Source organism: Papio anubis, chromosome 9, assembly GCF_008728515.1.
Source record: "Papio anubis isolate 15944 chromosome 9, Panubis1.0, whole genome shotgun sequence".
Taxonomy (NCBI): domain Eukaryota; kingdom Metazoa; phylum Chordata; class Mammalia; order Primates; family Cercopithecidae; genus Papio; species Papio anubis.
In genome coordinates, this window is record NC_044984.1 from 22,578,594 (window position 1) to 22,592,508 (window position 13,915).

At 35.1% G+C, this 13,915-nt stretch overlaps 1 protein-coding gene across 23 annotated transcripts in view; it reads right to left on the reverse strand.

Annotated features, from left to right (window-relative positions):
* Positions 1-13,915, reverse strand: part of SOX5 (SRY-box transcription factor 5) — a 1,038,891-nt gene that overhangs the window by 190,626 nt on the left and 834,350 nt on the right. For all 23 annotated transcript variants that reach the window (XM_009180371.4, XM_021923251.2, XM_021923253.2 and 20 more), the window contains one exon: positions 13,170-13,238. In XM_009180371.4, the coding sequence (XP_009178635.1) occupies positions 13,170-13,238 (69 nt within the window). The remainder of the gene's footprint in view (positions 1-13,169; positions 13,239-13,915) is intronic.

Genomic DNA, 13,915 nt, shown 5'->3' on the forward strand with positions numbered 1-13,915 from the left:
GCCTGAGTTCCACACTGTCCTAACACATTCTTCCTGCTCACTCAAATGACTGTCTTTGAGTATACCCCAGTTTGTACAGTAATATAAAAACATTAGTAGTCTTCTATTCTATGGCATGAGAGGAGTGAAATAATTTGCAGGATCAAGAATTGCACCCACCAAGCATGCAGTTGGGTGTTCATTAAATAGTTAAGAGACTATACATGAAGTTTAGCCTACCAGGTGCACAGGCACAAGCCAAGGAAGTTTGGAAAATTAACCATGAATATGGTTATTATTACCATATCTCCAAATTTAAAATAAGGACATATGAAAGGACAGAAACAGGTTTATTTATGGGTTATCGAACTGAAACCAGTTATTTAAATAAAGAGCATGGTGTTCACAGGAGGGTAAATATCATTGAGGAATACTGCATCTACCTTATTAGGGGTCCAAAAAATACAAAATTGTGTGAATACACAGACAAAATATTTTGAAACATAAATGCCCTAGAAAATGTAAAGGATGATGCACGTTCTATACACATTAGTCTAATCACTGAGTATAAAAAATTGTTATTTTCAGAAGTTCCTATTTGTGGAACTTACAGCTCAGTAAATCTGAATATACTTTCATTAGAACAGTCTCAAAACTGTGTTTAAAATAAAAAGAAGAAATATACCCTTACCTGATTTTATTATATAACTATGATATTTCAGTTAGAGATAATGGAATATTTTAAAAATACATGTTAAATATTAAATATTTACATAAGAAGGGAAGCAGGGAGGTGAATTGAGATTCTCCCTCAGGGCAAAAATTACTATCTATGTTAGTGGATGACACTCTTCTTATTCAGGTGCTCTGAGGCATCCATTTGGTCAACGCTAGCTGCTCATATAAATAAGGCTGGAAGTCTATAGTTACATATTTTTAATTTGGAAATTTCATCACAAATGTATATAAATGATTAACCTTGGATTCATTTCACAAATTGTGACCTCAACAACAATGCTCTTTCTTTCACCCTTTGAAATTTTGCTTGTGAAATGACTTTTGTCTCTCCTATATACACATACACATATACCACAATTCTATATACATCACTTCATTTTAAACGTCTTTTAGTGCTCCTGAGTCTGACTGATGTAAGATGTTATTTTGAACATGCCAAAGCATCTAAACGGCTCCAGTCTTTTCTTTTCAGCCTGCATTCCTTGATAAGTGGCAAAGCTTCCCACTTATCAGTCACTCAAAGTGACTGTAGCTGTCAGTTGTGTACAAAGCGCAATCAGTTTGGAAGCGGAGACACCAGCATTTTTCTTCTCAGCTTGAAGCAAACACGTTTTGACTGCTAGTCATTCAATTTTAAAGCATCCTCAATTAGGGGCGGATGAAGATATAAAGAAAACACATCCTAAATACCTCCAGCAGGCAACAGAAAAATTTTATTGTTATCTCTTGATTTACCTTCCAGCAGCCCTATCCCTCCTCTTTTTCTGGCTGCATGACACGGGTGCTCATGGCAACACACCCTCGATCATGAAAAGATTGCCATAATATATTACACTAACTATCTGGGGAACCGCTCTTCGGGCTTGTTTATGTTTTCTTGCTCTCTCTCTCTCTCTGTTTCTTCCCCTCTCTCTCTCTCAAATTGCTCCACAGACAGTCAAATAATTGACTTTTAAAATGAAAACAAACTCAATCTTTCCAACTTACTCTGTTTATTGCTGATCAAGTTTTTATTCAATGAAAACATGAAATCCGATTGGATAATGAAAAGGAAAAGAAAAAAGTTAGCTAGAGAAAGAAACTACATATGGGAGGGAAAAATAAAAAGAGTAAAATAAATCACGAGTGGCTATGTCAGACGATTCAGCAGCAGGTACGGATGTAGGTGTTGGCAAAGCCAGGAAAAGGAATACAGAAGTAGAAAGAGAATTAAAAATGTATTCAGAACTAAATGGTGGTAATTAGAGAAGAAAAATTATAAATATATATACACACACACCCCCCTATATGCAACACACCCACACACCTATAAACAGAGAAGATAAAGGAAAAGTAAATGATCAAAAAAAGATATATAGAAACCTGAGTATGTATATGTGAACACACATACAATTCATATACAATGTATGCACATAAATTAATATAAACCTGTAATTAAATATATGTATATGACATTAAAACTTGCTCATTAGTTCTTTTAGTTAAACATTTATGTATATTATAAAAATTAGTTCACTTTTTCTAATTTACTATGTAGATATAAGTCTCAACATAAGATAATTCTCTTTAAAGAGATGATATTTATCTATTATAAGCATAGCATCCTATTTTCTTAGCATTTATCGGTGAAAGTTTAGTACTATGCACTATTTTCATATGTGGAAAATGTCTTTTCCTGATTTATAAATATTTATTTTCACCATTTATAAAAGGACAATCAATCTCTTACCTTGTTTTACTGCAGAAAGCAAAAATAAATTACTTTAAAAACAAATCCTGCCAAATTTGCCAACCTGGTAGATTTAACTCAGTTTGAAAGACCAATTAGTCTTATTTTCTAGACATCATCTGAATTAAATCACTCATTACTATTCTAGTAAGAAGAAGGAGGAAGAAGGTACCCTTTCAGTTTACAAAGTACTCAACTGTCAGGGTCTTAGAATAACGCACATACACACACACACACACACACACACACACACACAGGCCTCAGTTCTATCATCTATAAAGTGGATATAATAACACAAACTGTCTGAATTCTTGTGCTGATAATGTAAGATGACCTCTGTAAAGTGCCAAATACTTAATAAGCAATAGGCTGCTCCTCCTTCTTACCAGTACAGTACAAAGGGATCATATTTTTTCCCTATTTATAATGTCAAGTCAAAAATTTATTGAAATAGAATGACATTTCAAAGGTGGTATACTAAATAGTTCATGGCTTACAAATCCTAAGATTACTATTTTAACCTTATTTGCTACTGGAACTACTAATCTTTAAGATAGGAGATTTATGTACCTTAAACTGTTTGATAGGGTTACAAACCCTAGATATCTCTAGGGAGTTTTGGGATTATTTTGGATTGGGCTGTCAGAGGTGGCCTCCCTGACAAGCATGGCATTTGAAGAGATTTGAATGAAGTAAACATCTAAATTATATGATTAAAAAAGTATTCCAGGCCATGAGAATAACCAGTACAAATGCCCTGATGGTAGAACACTCTCAGCATGTTCCAAGAAACCAAGAAGGACAGCACAATCACATTTAAAAGATCACTCTAGCAGCTATGTGAAAAATCTACTTGGGGGGATAAACAAAGGAAGTAGAGTGAGCAACATGGTTAGGAGCTTACTGCAGTAGTCTGAGAAATGATGGTGAATTAGACAAAAATGACGTTGGTCAGTTTGACAGATGTTGGCACAAAACGAATGTAGATGGATGACTTGTGAGATGTGAAAGAATGAGGATTCCAGGATGTCTCCCAGGTAGTAGCCACAGAAAACAGGCAAATGGTATCATATTCAGAGGAGGAGAAACTGGGAAAGAATGAGTGGGGAAGATAATTAAAGGATACGTTTTTAAAGTGTGAACTTTGAAGTGCCTATTAGGTATCCGTTTGTATTAGTCTGTTCTCACAATGCTAATGAAGACATGTCTAAGACTGAGTAATTTATAAAAGAAAGACGTTTAATAAACTCACAGTTCCACATGGCTGGGGAAGCCACACAATCATGGCGGAGATGAAGGAAGAGCAATGGGACGTCTTACATGGTGGCAGGCAACAGAGAGCTTGTGCAGGGGAACTCCCCTTTATAAAACCATCAGATCTCATGAGACTTAGTCACTATCATGAGAACAGCATGGGAAAGACCCACCCCCGTGATTCAATTACCTCCCACTGGGTCCCTCCCATGACATGTGGGAATTATGGGAGCTACAATTCAAGATGAGACTTGGGTGGGGACACAGGCAAACCGTATCACCATTTAAATGGAACTGGGGTATCTGACTCTGAAGATCAGGAGAGAAATTTAGGCCGGAGAGACAAATTTTGGAATATTACTTTCAGGGTGACATATAAAACTACTGACCAACTGAGACCATTTAGAAAGTAAGTGTAGATATGGAAGTCAGATGATGGAGCATTATCACAATTCAGCCTTTTAAGGACGGGCAGAGAATCTACCAAATAAGACTGGGAATAAGAAATAGAAACTTAAAGAGAAAAGCAAAGTGTGGTGTTTTAGAGGCTGCTGTACTGAAAAGTATTACAAAAATATGGGAGTGATCAAATTTTTCAAATGCTGCTGTAAGGTCAAGTATAATGAAGACTGAGAATTTGTCACTTCTAGAATATACTCTTTGTAGAAGAAGCTATCCCAGTTTTTCCGTTTGCTTCTCCTTCAAGGGAAAACTAGGGATAAGCCTAGTGGCATACAGGTGTCCTTAATTCCCTACTCATCTTTTCTTTCCCAATTTATTCACTTATTTGGCTCTCTTTCCTGAAGAATAATGGTGTTAAACATATACATCTCTGAGAGAGAGAGAGAGACAGAGAGAGACAGAGAGAGAGAGAGAGAGAAGTCAGTTTCTCATTGTTTGTAAGTTACATGAAAATGTACTAGTAAAAGCTCAAAAGAGTAGAAGTTAGTACTCTGTCCAGGGAGCTGAAGCAAATTTGCCATATGTTAGAGATGTCTGGAATGTATGTCTTGAATCATGATGTAACTGTGCTCTTCATAGAGTAACTCGTTTTGTTAACATTCTGTTAATTTCAATGGCATTTATTTTTCTGCCTATTTGTTAACTCTTTTCAAAGACAGGAGGTAGAAATTCATTCTAAAGACTTTGTGAGTACTCACAGCTATGGCATTTATTTTACCATACTATTGTGTAAATTAAAGTAAAATAAAAAATGGTTCATTTTGGACCAACATACTGACTTTGGCCAACATTCCCAAATCTTTCTGTTGTTGTTGACTTGCTTTGTTTTGTTTCTACTACTTGAAAATTACATTCCCAGGGACGTATCTAAGCACCGATAGCCCCTATTTTATTAAGAGGATATGGACTACAGAGCCTCAGTGAGAAACAGTTCAAGTTTGTCCACAGGTAATTTTGTTTGGGAAGAGGTTGAAAAGTCATGGGAAAAATGACTATCAGTCTGCCTTCTGGGCCAATCTCAATGATTCCAGAATGGCCATATTTACAACTTGTGAAAAAGCAGCTGCTCCAGACACATGGCAGATTTGGATAAAATGTTCCCAATGCTGAAGCTCGCTGGTTCTGTGGCTCTGATATTTCAGTTTACATGCAGATCTCTCTTCTTTAGACCATAGCAACACTAACCAAAGTTTAAACAATTATCTAAATAGATTAAATGAACTCAGGATTCACTTCAGAAATCATACTGCAAAGATTGAAGAAGAAACACAGAAATGGGAAAACAGGAAAATAAAAATAATAAAGAAATTTGAGATTCCAGATAAAAAAAAGAAAGAAAAAATGTCCTTCCATTAAGTGCATTTTTTAGTGTTGTTGTTGTTTTTTTTTTTTTTTTTGTGAGACGCTCAAGTCAGGATAAGTTATAAAACCAGGATTACAACTTCTAAACATTGTTATCAATATCACGTCAATATAGTAATCAGCTTAAAAGCAATACAGACTTTGTTATTTCAAATAGGGTCTCAATAAAAATATTAAAAGTTCAAAATATCAAGGACATAGAGTAGTTAAAAATCCTATATAAATATAACCTCTCATGTTAGATAAATTCGTCCAAAACAGGGGGTCACAGGGCTAGAAAGCGCATATCCAGGGAAAGGGGATTCTGGAGGTTTTATTTAATCATAAGAGTTTGGAGCAATTTATGGAGATAATAAGACCAACATCATAAGGAGAAAAAAATAACAGAAATTGGCAGTTGGGAGTGAGAGAAGAGGAGATACACCATCCTCATCTGACAAGGCAAGTGCCAAGGAACACTTTATACTTGATTGAACAAGAAAAGGGGTTGTAAGTAAAATGAAGTTTAATAATACCTACTCCATACATTTAAATAATATATAACTGTATCTTGAGGAAGGGGAAAGGAGAGGATATCAGAGTGGCAATAGGGGAGCTAGTAAATGTTTATGTTTCCTGGATCATGGTATTTAAAGTTGATAAGTCAGAAATAGCACTATAATTAAATTTTTTGATAGAGAAGTAAATACTAGGAGGAAGTCTATCAAAAAATAAAAACTTGAAGATTTTTAAAGTGGCTCCTTCTGAGTAAAAGAAGAGTAAAGCATAGAGAACTGGGTTTGAGATGGTTGCTTTCATTTCTTTTTGGTAATTTCTTAGCCATGTAGCATGTGTTGTATCAATGAAGATGAAAATATATACACCTGTCAATCTGTATCTCTGTCTACAGAGACAGGTTTGCCTAGGCAGAGAAATCAGATGACTGACTGGATTTCTACCATTAGGTAACTGCCAGGAGATGTATTGAAAAAAAGAGAGAATACTTAAGGAATTTTAAAGTGGCTCCCTCTCAGTGAAAGGACAGGACTGCAGGCAGTTATCCTTACGAACCCTTTAGCGCAGGCCACCTGTCTTCTCAAATGCAAGTTACGCATCCAGAAAATACAAAGAAGAAAGTCATCCTTAAAGTTACTTCTTTATATCTCCATATTTTTCCTCCTCTTCTAATCTATCTGAATGCCAAGAAATTGTATCCTGTCCAGTTATGATGTATTTTATTTCACACAGCAAAACATTAGTTGGAGCTCAAGGAGTTAATGCACATCTTTCTCAGGTTGAAATGCTACCTTAACTGCACAGTGTTTATTCTTGGCATTTGCAGTCTCCAAAAGAGACAAGGTTACTTTGTAATCTCTTTGTGCTCTTGTATGTGTGTAGGGTCTTTTGAGTGGGGTAAAATGCCTACCACACTCAGGGAAAGAAATCATAAATCAGCAGGTCAGTCAGGTACATACTATTATTTCACCTTTAACATTATGTTTCAATACAATATTTCAATGGATTTCTTTCTGCATAATAATTTTTCAAGAATTACCAAAACTCTAATGAGCTCAGAGAACTTTGGTGCCAATAAAATGAAACCTTTATCACAAATTAGTTGAGCCCATGACTGCAACTTAATCATTCAATTGTATACAAGTCAAGTTGTATTTTCACTGTGTAGGAATAAGTTCCCAGAGAAAGAAAAGTCATTTTAAAACTTAGGGCCATTAAGCCTTAAATGGTAGAATATTGGTAAAATAAAAATGAACTGGGCCAAAACTCGGGTAACTTGGAATGGAGCCATCGTTCCACAAGAAACAACTTATGTGACACTGGGAAACATTTCTAACCTTACTTAGTTTTAGTTTATAAATGTCAAAATGAGAGATAGGTCTAAATAAAGCCTTTCTAAAAACCTCTTATAGTTCTAAAACCATATGAATATGGAACACTGAACTCACAGTTTTTAGTGACTACTACCGTGTAAAGTATATTCTTTTTTTTTTTTTCATAGAAATTCTCCTCTGGCTGGAAACATTCATGAATTGCTCATCATTGGAAATACAGAAAGAACACATTTTTCTCTCTAATGACTTTGGCAAAAATGTTTAGCCCATGTACTTGGTAAATACCAGTCACAATCCCATTTAATCTTCAGAGAACCAGGTGTTAGTTAGGTATTATATTTCCTTTTTTATAGATTGGAATAATGAAACTCAGAGGGAGTAAACAATTTTCTCAAGATCACATGGCAGATATCAGATGTGAAGATGCAAAGACTGAGTTCAGGTGTATTTTATTCCAGATCACTGTTCTCAATCATTTTTTAAAAAAACTACTCAACATAATTAAAATTGCATTTCATACAGGTAATTATAATCCTACACCACCGAAAGCAACCAAGTTCCTTCCTATATACTATGCAATGCACATTTTCAAACTAAGAATACAAGAGAATGGAAATATTTTCTTTGCTCTGCCCTTAGGTTCAGACAGAATCAGTGATCCAAAGCTATGACTAGTCCTGTACATGCTTACCTTATGAATCAGAAACAATGACAGGAGATTATTAAATACCAATTCTTTGCTTGCAAAAGAACACAATGAACAATAGTTGGAAAAGTTAATCAGACGGGGAAATGGGGTAAATTTTTGGAATCTCTTATAAAAGTTCTAACACTGATGCCTTGGTATGGGAATCATAAAATATGCAGTTGAAAAGAAGTACAGTATCTTTAAACTTGTACTTAAAAAGTATCTCAAGTAGATTTCATGATAGAACACATTTTCAGATTAGCCCTATTAGTTGCTATAAAGAACCTTAAATTCCATTAAGTACTATTGAAAAGGGGGAAGAAACTTATAACTGGGACATGCTTCTCACACACATGCCCAAAACTATAGAAACCCTGTCCCACCAGAAGCTTCAAGATGAAAGGAAACTTAGGTCTCCAGGAACACTCAATTTGTCGTCATAATGAAAGCTGAGTAGAGGTCACTCAGTCACTTCCTGTAAAACAGTGAATCAGGTCAAGATGAACCACTGGTCCAGGATCTTTACTGGAAACGTAAATCAACTATCAATATTAGAAACAGGTTGATTTGATGTAAAAAAAGAAAATACAAAATAAAATTGCTAAAAGATGGGGACTGTAGAACAGTCAACAGAATAAGAGGGGAAAAAAAGAGCTTCCCTTCCAAAATAATCTAGAATGATATCTTATTCTTAAATATTTAAAAATTTCATCTCATGTATTGATGTGCATTAAAGTTAGCTTGATACAGTAAATCAAAATTTAAAAATTCTCTTTTAAGTCAATCAACAAAAATATTAGAGGGACATATTCCTGAACAGTAGAAAAATAAGACAAACTTCTTAGTGCTTCTAAAATTAAGAGTCTCATAGAAAAGTGGACATGTTCTTGAGGGAAGATGGATGTTTCCGGTATTTGTAGAGTAAACTGATTTATGACATTGCAAACAATAACAGAAAACATTCTTAATCCTTAATGAATTAGGTGGGTCAACCTGGCAGAAGACTGTAACCCTATAAAGTCTTTATAAGGAAGAAATGTAGATTGAGTTTTTAATCCAGTTAGAATTATGTAGTTTTAGAGCTAAGGTTGCTTTTTGAAGAAATAAAAATAGTTCATAAAGCACTGATCCTGAGCAATTCAATAAAACTGGTTCACTTGCAGATTCTTATGGCATTTTCTCTAGAGTAAGTTTACCTACCACCAGTTACCTACTACCAGTTAAATGTATCACCACTCTTTTCATCAGAGGTTGTGAAAGAATTAAAAATGCCAAGAGAAACTTGAAATAACCTGGATGTGATGATTAATTTTAGGTGTCAAGCTGTCTGGATTAAGGATTACCTAGCAACCTGGTAAAACATTATGCTGTGGTGTGTTGTGAGGTTGCTTTCTGAGGAGATTAGCACGTGAATCTAAGTGGCCTAGGTGGGGAACATTCACCCTCTCAATGTGGACAGGGACCATCTAATCTTCTGAGGATCCAGAGAGAACAAAAACAGAGAAAAAGTGAATGCGTGGATCTATCTGGTGGGACTGGGATACACTCTTCCTCTGTCCTTAGATATCAACTTCAGGCTCCTTGTCTTTGTACTCCAGGACTTACACTTGCAGCTTCCTGGGTTCTGAGGCCACTGGCCTTGGAGTGAAAGTTTTATCAACAGCTTCCCTGGTTCTGAGGCCTTTGGACTTGGACTGAAAACCATGCTGCCTGCCTCCCAGGGTCTCCAGCTTGCAGAAGGCCTGTTGCAGGACTTAGCCTCCATCATGGGCTCACGCCAATCACCCAGTAAGTCCCCTCTCACATATCTATCTATATCTACACCTATATTTATATCTATCTGTATCATCTATATCTATATCTTCTATTGATTCTGTGACTCTGGGGAACCCTGAGTAATATACCGGGGTATTAGAGTATGTAAATGTTTGTGCATACACACAAACAAACAAACTTGTTCATGCTTTTTAAATCAAATGACATATATTTCAAATGTAATAAAGATGTCTAAATTGACTTCTCCTTTAGCGAGATCTCACAAGAACAATGAGCAAAATGTAGGAAAATATTATCTTCGCTGTCATTTGACATATCCATCAAACGAAAAAAATTGCCCAGCTCTAACTCTTATCAATCGAATCCACACAGCAGATCTGTCTAACCCATTTGATGTATTGGATTCCTTTGCTAAAACTGGACCAAGATAATGTATTTTGTATTCATATAGGAAACAAACATTTTAAAGGCATACTTAATTGTGGACTATAAAACACTACAGTCTACTACTCCATCAATATATGCATTGTTTTCTAAGGTCCGGAGCAACAATGGTACAAAACATCTAAGGAGTACAATCAGGATGAATAATTTAAGTTAGTATCTTTATTTCTACAAGGTATCAAGGCACTGTATTAAAAAAAAAAAGTAGATCAAAATTCTAGATGAGTATTTTCAAATGTCAAATAAGATAATATATGGTAAATTATTTTGTGAGCATTCAATTATATATCCATTTTTAATTAAAATAAATCTTAAAATATTTGTTATACATTCCAATTGCCTTTTGTGATAGCAGATTCTATATTTACTAGTCTTCATCCTTCCCTATGCTTCCATGAAAAAGAAGGCAGTAGGAAGAAGGAGAAAAGGGAAGAAAAAACATTCTAAAATGAAATATGGCAATGATTTATGTGGTGGGAAAATTAGTCTGTTCTACATTTTTAATGTCCTATTTCTACATATTCCACCACATCAGAGCTTTCCATAATTGTTTGAACAATCTCAGAGTAGACTAAATAATTCAAATATGTTGTTACTTTCGTAACTATTAAGTGTTTTTAAGACTTCTCCAAATTATCAATTGACAAAATATATTTCAGAACTATACTTTTAGTTAATGAATATGCTGGAAGCTGTGAAAACGAATTTCTTTCAGGTTATCAGTCTTGCTGAGTACTTATTTGTTGCCTGAAAGGGTTTTGACTCTGTCAGTTTCATTTATCTGCACTAACCCTAGAAAGAAGACAAATATATTTCTATATCTCAACATCTCAATGTTTCCCTCAAATTACTTTCAGTGTGACTTTATTTCCTTTAGGGACTTTTTCTTTTCCCACTCTGAAATAGTAGAGGCTGGCCGCTTAACACTTGGATCAAATAGAAATTCTACACTTTTAAAATTCTCATACTCCACACAAGTTCTATTAGAGTCAGAAAACTTTGCTTCTTATCCTAGCTCTACAGTTTCTAATTGTGTGGTCTTGGGCACGTTGTTAAACTTGGCCTTTGCTCTCTGGAATATAGTTCCTATAGTTATAGAATTTCTAGAACATATAATTTTTAAGTGCTTTTCATTAAAAATGTTCTGACTTATAAATTATAGTGCTTCATGCTCTGAAGCAAGAATCTATCCATTTCAACTTTCTGTCATTATGACAGGGCTTAAAATCCACATTGTGAATGTAGTGGTCATAATTGTGGAATAATTCCTAAGAAAGCACTGAAGGTGTTGGCTAATATAATTGGTCAGAACAGTTAATTGAGCCTTACACACATTTACAATAGGAGTTGAAATCTATGTTTGCCATTTTGTATAACCAAGGACTGATTTCAGTATCACAGAAATTATAAAAATCTAAAACTATTGGTACACTTGTCAAATTGCAGTGAAATCAAGTGACTACCACGTTGCTGATTATGGAATTACCTTACTTAGAAAAGGAAAGTGCCATAACAATATTAATACCTATGTTTTGATAATTTAAAAATTTTTAAATGCAGATAACCAGCTACCATCGACTAAAGTCAGTGTACTTTGAACAACATGAAGTTCAATGAACAGTTTTAAACCACTGAAATGAATAACCACACTTCAGATATGAATGGATTATAACATGTTAGAAATGTGCTGATCATAATTACAGTTAAGGAGGGGAAAGGTCCCTGGCTGGAACATCTTACTGAACTTCTACTGTCTCACTGAAGCTATGTACAGGTCATTAAAATCCTAGGTAGAATAAGAAAGAAGGAACAGTGACAGGTCCGTTAAATCCATCGAAACTACGTGTGCCTGACTCAATTAGATACAATGGGAGAAATTTGGATGGCAAAGAAGTTAAAACAAGATTAATACAAGAGTGAAATAATTTTGACACATTTGCTTCCTGTCATTTATGATATTTACACTTAATAAAATATGTTGGATCTCAAGATATAACTTCAAGAGAATCATGAATTTCTCTCCAGATTAGCATACTGCAAAGCTGACAGTTGCCTCCAGATGGATGATGTTACATGGGTTGGATTCACAGCTCCACCAATTAGGTTCCTTGAGAGTTACAGCAAGTGAGTACTGAGCACTTACTATGTGCCCTGACACTATGCTAAGGCTCTTTATCCATGATTTCCTTTAATCCTCAAAAATCTCTATATGAAGTAAGTGCTGTTGAGAAAGCAAACTGTCAGAAGGGAAACAAAGCTGAACTTTTGTCAAAGTTTATGACACTAGCAAGTGGTGGAAACAAGACATCACTGGAAACTTTTTTCCTTTCTGTTACCAATGCAGCTGCTGCCTCCTGTGTTGATGCTCCTTATCATTTCAAATTTCCAAATAACGAAAATATGGAGGTCCTACAGCCTTCAGGCTTGTTTTCTCCAGGCAAAACCACAGGTAAATCAACTTCAACACCAAATTATTACCGTCCCTGTGTTCCACCTTTATCACACATGGCTCTCTGGCATACAATAATAAAGTTCTCTCTGGCACTACTTCCCTAACTGAAAACCTAGGTACCTTTCTGCTTTGGTTCCCTGCACCTACCCAGTTAAGAACTCTTATAGACACAATTTAACATTAAAATATAGATAAAATGAAACTTTCATCTACAATAATTTCTTCTCAACATAAGATGAAAATAACTGTTAGCTTGCTTAGATTGAAGCTCCCTGACACAGTAGGGCCTGTGACTGACAGACACCATTTGCAAGATTCGCCTGGCAGAGGAGGTGCTATGTCATGAATTAGCCTGGAAGTCATTTTATTTTGGAGGTCATTTCAGTTAGATATTTAAGGATAAGACAGAAAATATTTTTTTAAAATTGTAAGTATATTGAAATTATGATTTCTGACCTGGATCTGTTGCTGGAGCAAATTGATTTTGTGTTGTTGCTGCAGAAGCTGCTGCTGTTGTCTTGCAATCTGTGAAGAAATTGCACATGAGAAATTTACAAGTATATTGGAGTCCGGGAGGGAAGTTACTAATGTTCTGTTTCACAAAGTTTGATTTGACACTGATTAAGATGATGAAAATAGATGTGTCTGTGCTCTGAAATTTTCCACAATTCATCCTAAGATCAAGGAAGATATTTAGTCTTTAGGAACAGTTATGTTTCTTTTGGCCTAAAACAAATGAAGACTAAGATACTAGGACAGTCAGTGATCAATCCCAGAAAGAAATGTCTGATTTTCAAACATTCCTCTTTCTGGTGATATACTAAGAAAGGTGCTGCTTCTGACATTTTCAGCCTTTCACTATGACAGAGTGCTTCACAAATGGGGAGGGGGAGGTTTAAGACAGGAGTTCAGAGTAGCACAAAGTATTGCAAGACACTGTATTTATTAGTAAAGTTTTTGTATTTTTTTGTTTGTAGGTAAATAATTTTGTTATTACTGCCTCTCACAAACCCCTAACCAACAACTCAATGCATACTATTGTGGTTTCTGCTTCCATGTCTCTACCAAAATGATTCTTAAGAAGGTTGCCAATCACATCCATTATTTTAAAATTCTGAAGCGTTTTTCAGTCGTCACCTTTTGACCTCTCATTAGAATTCAACACTCAAATGCTTTCCCCTGATCATGAACTTTATCTGTTG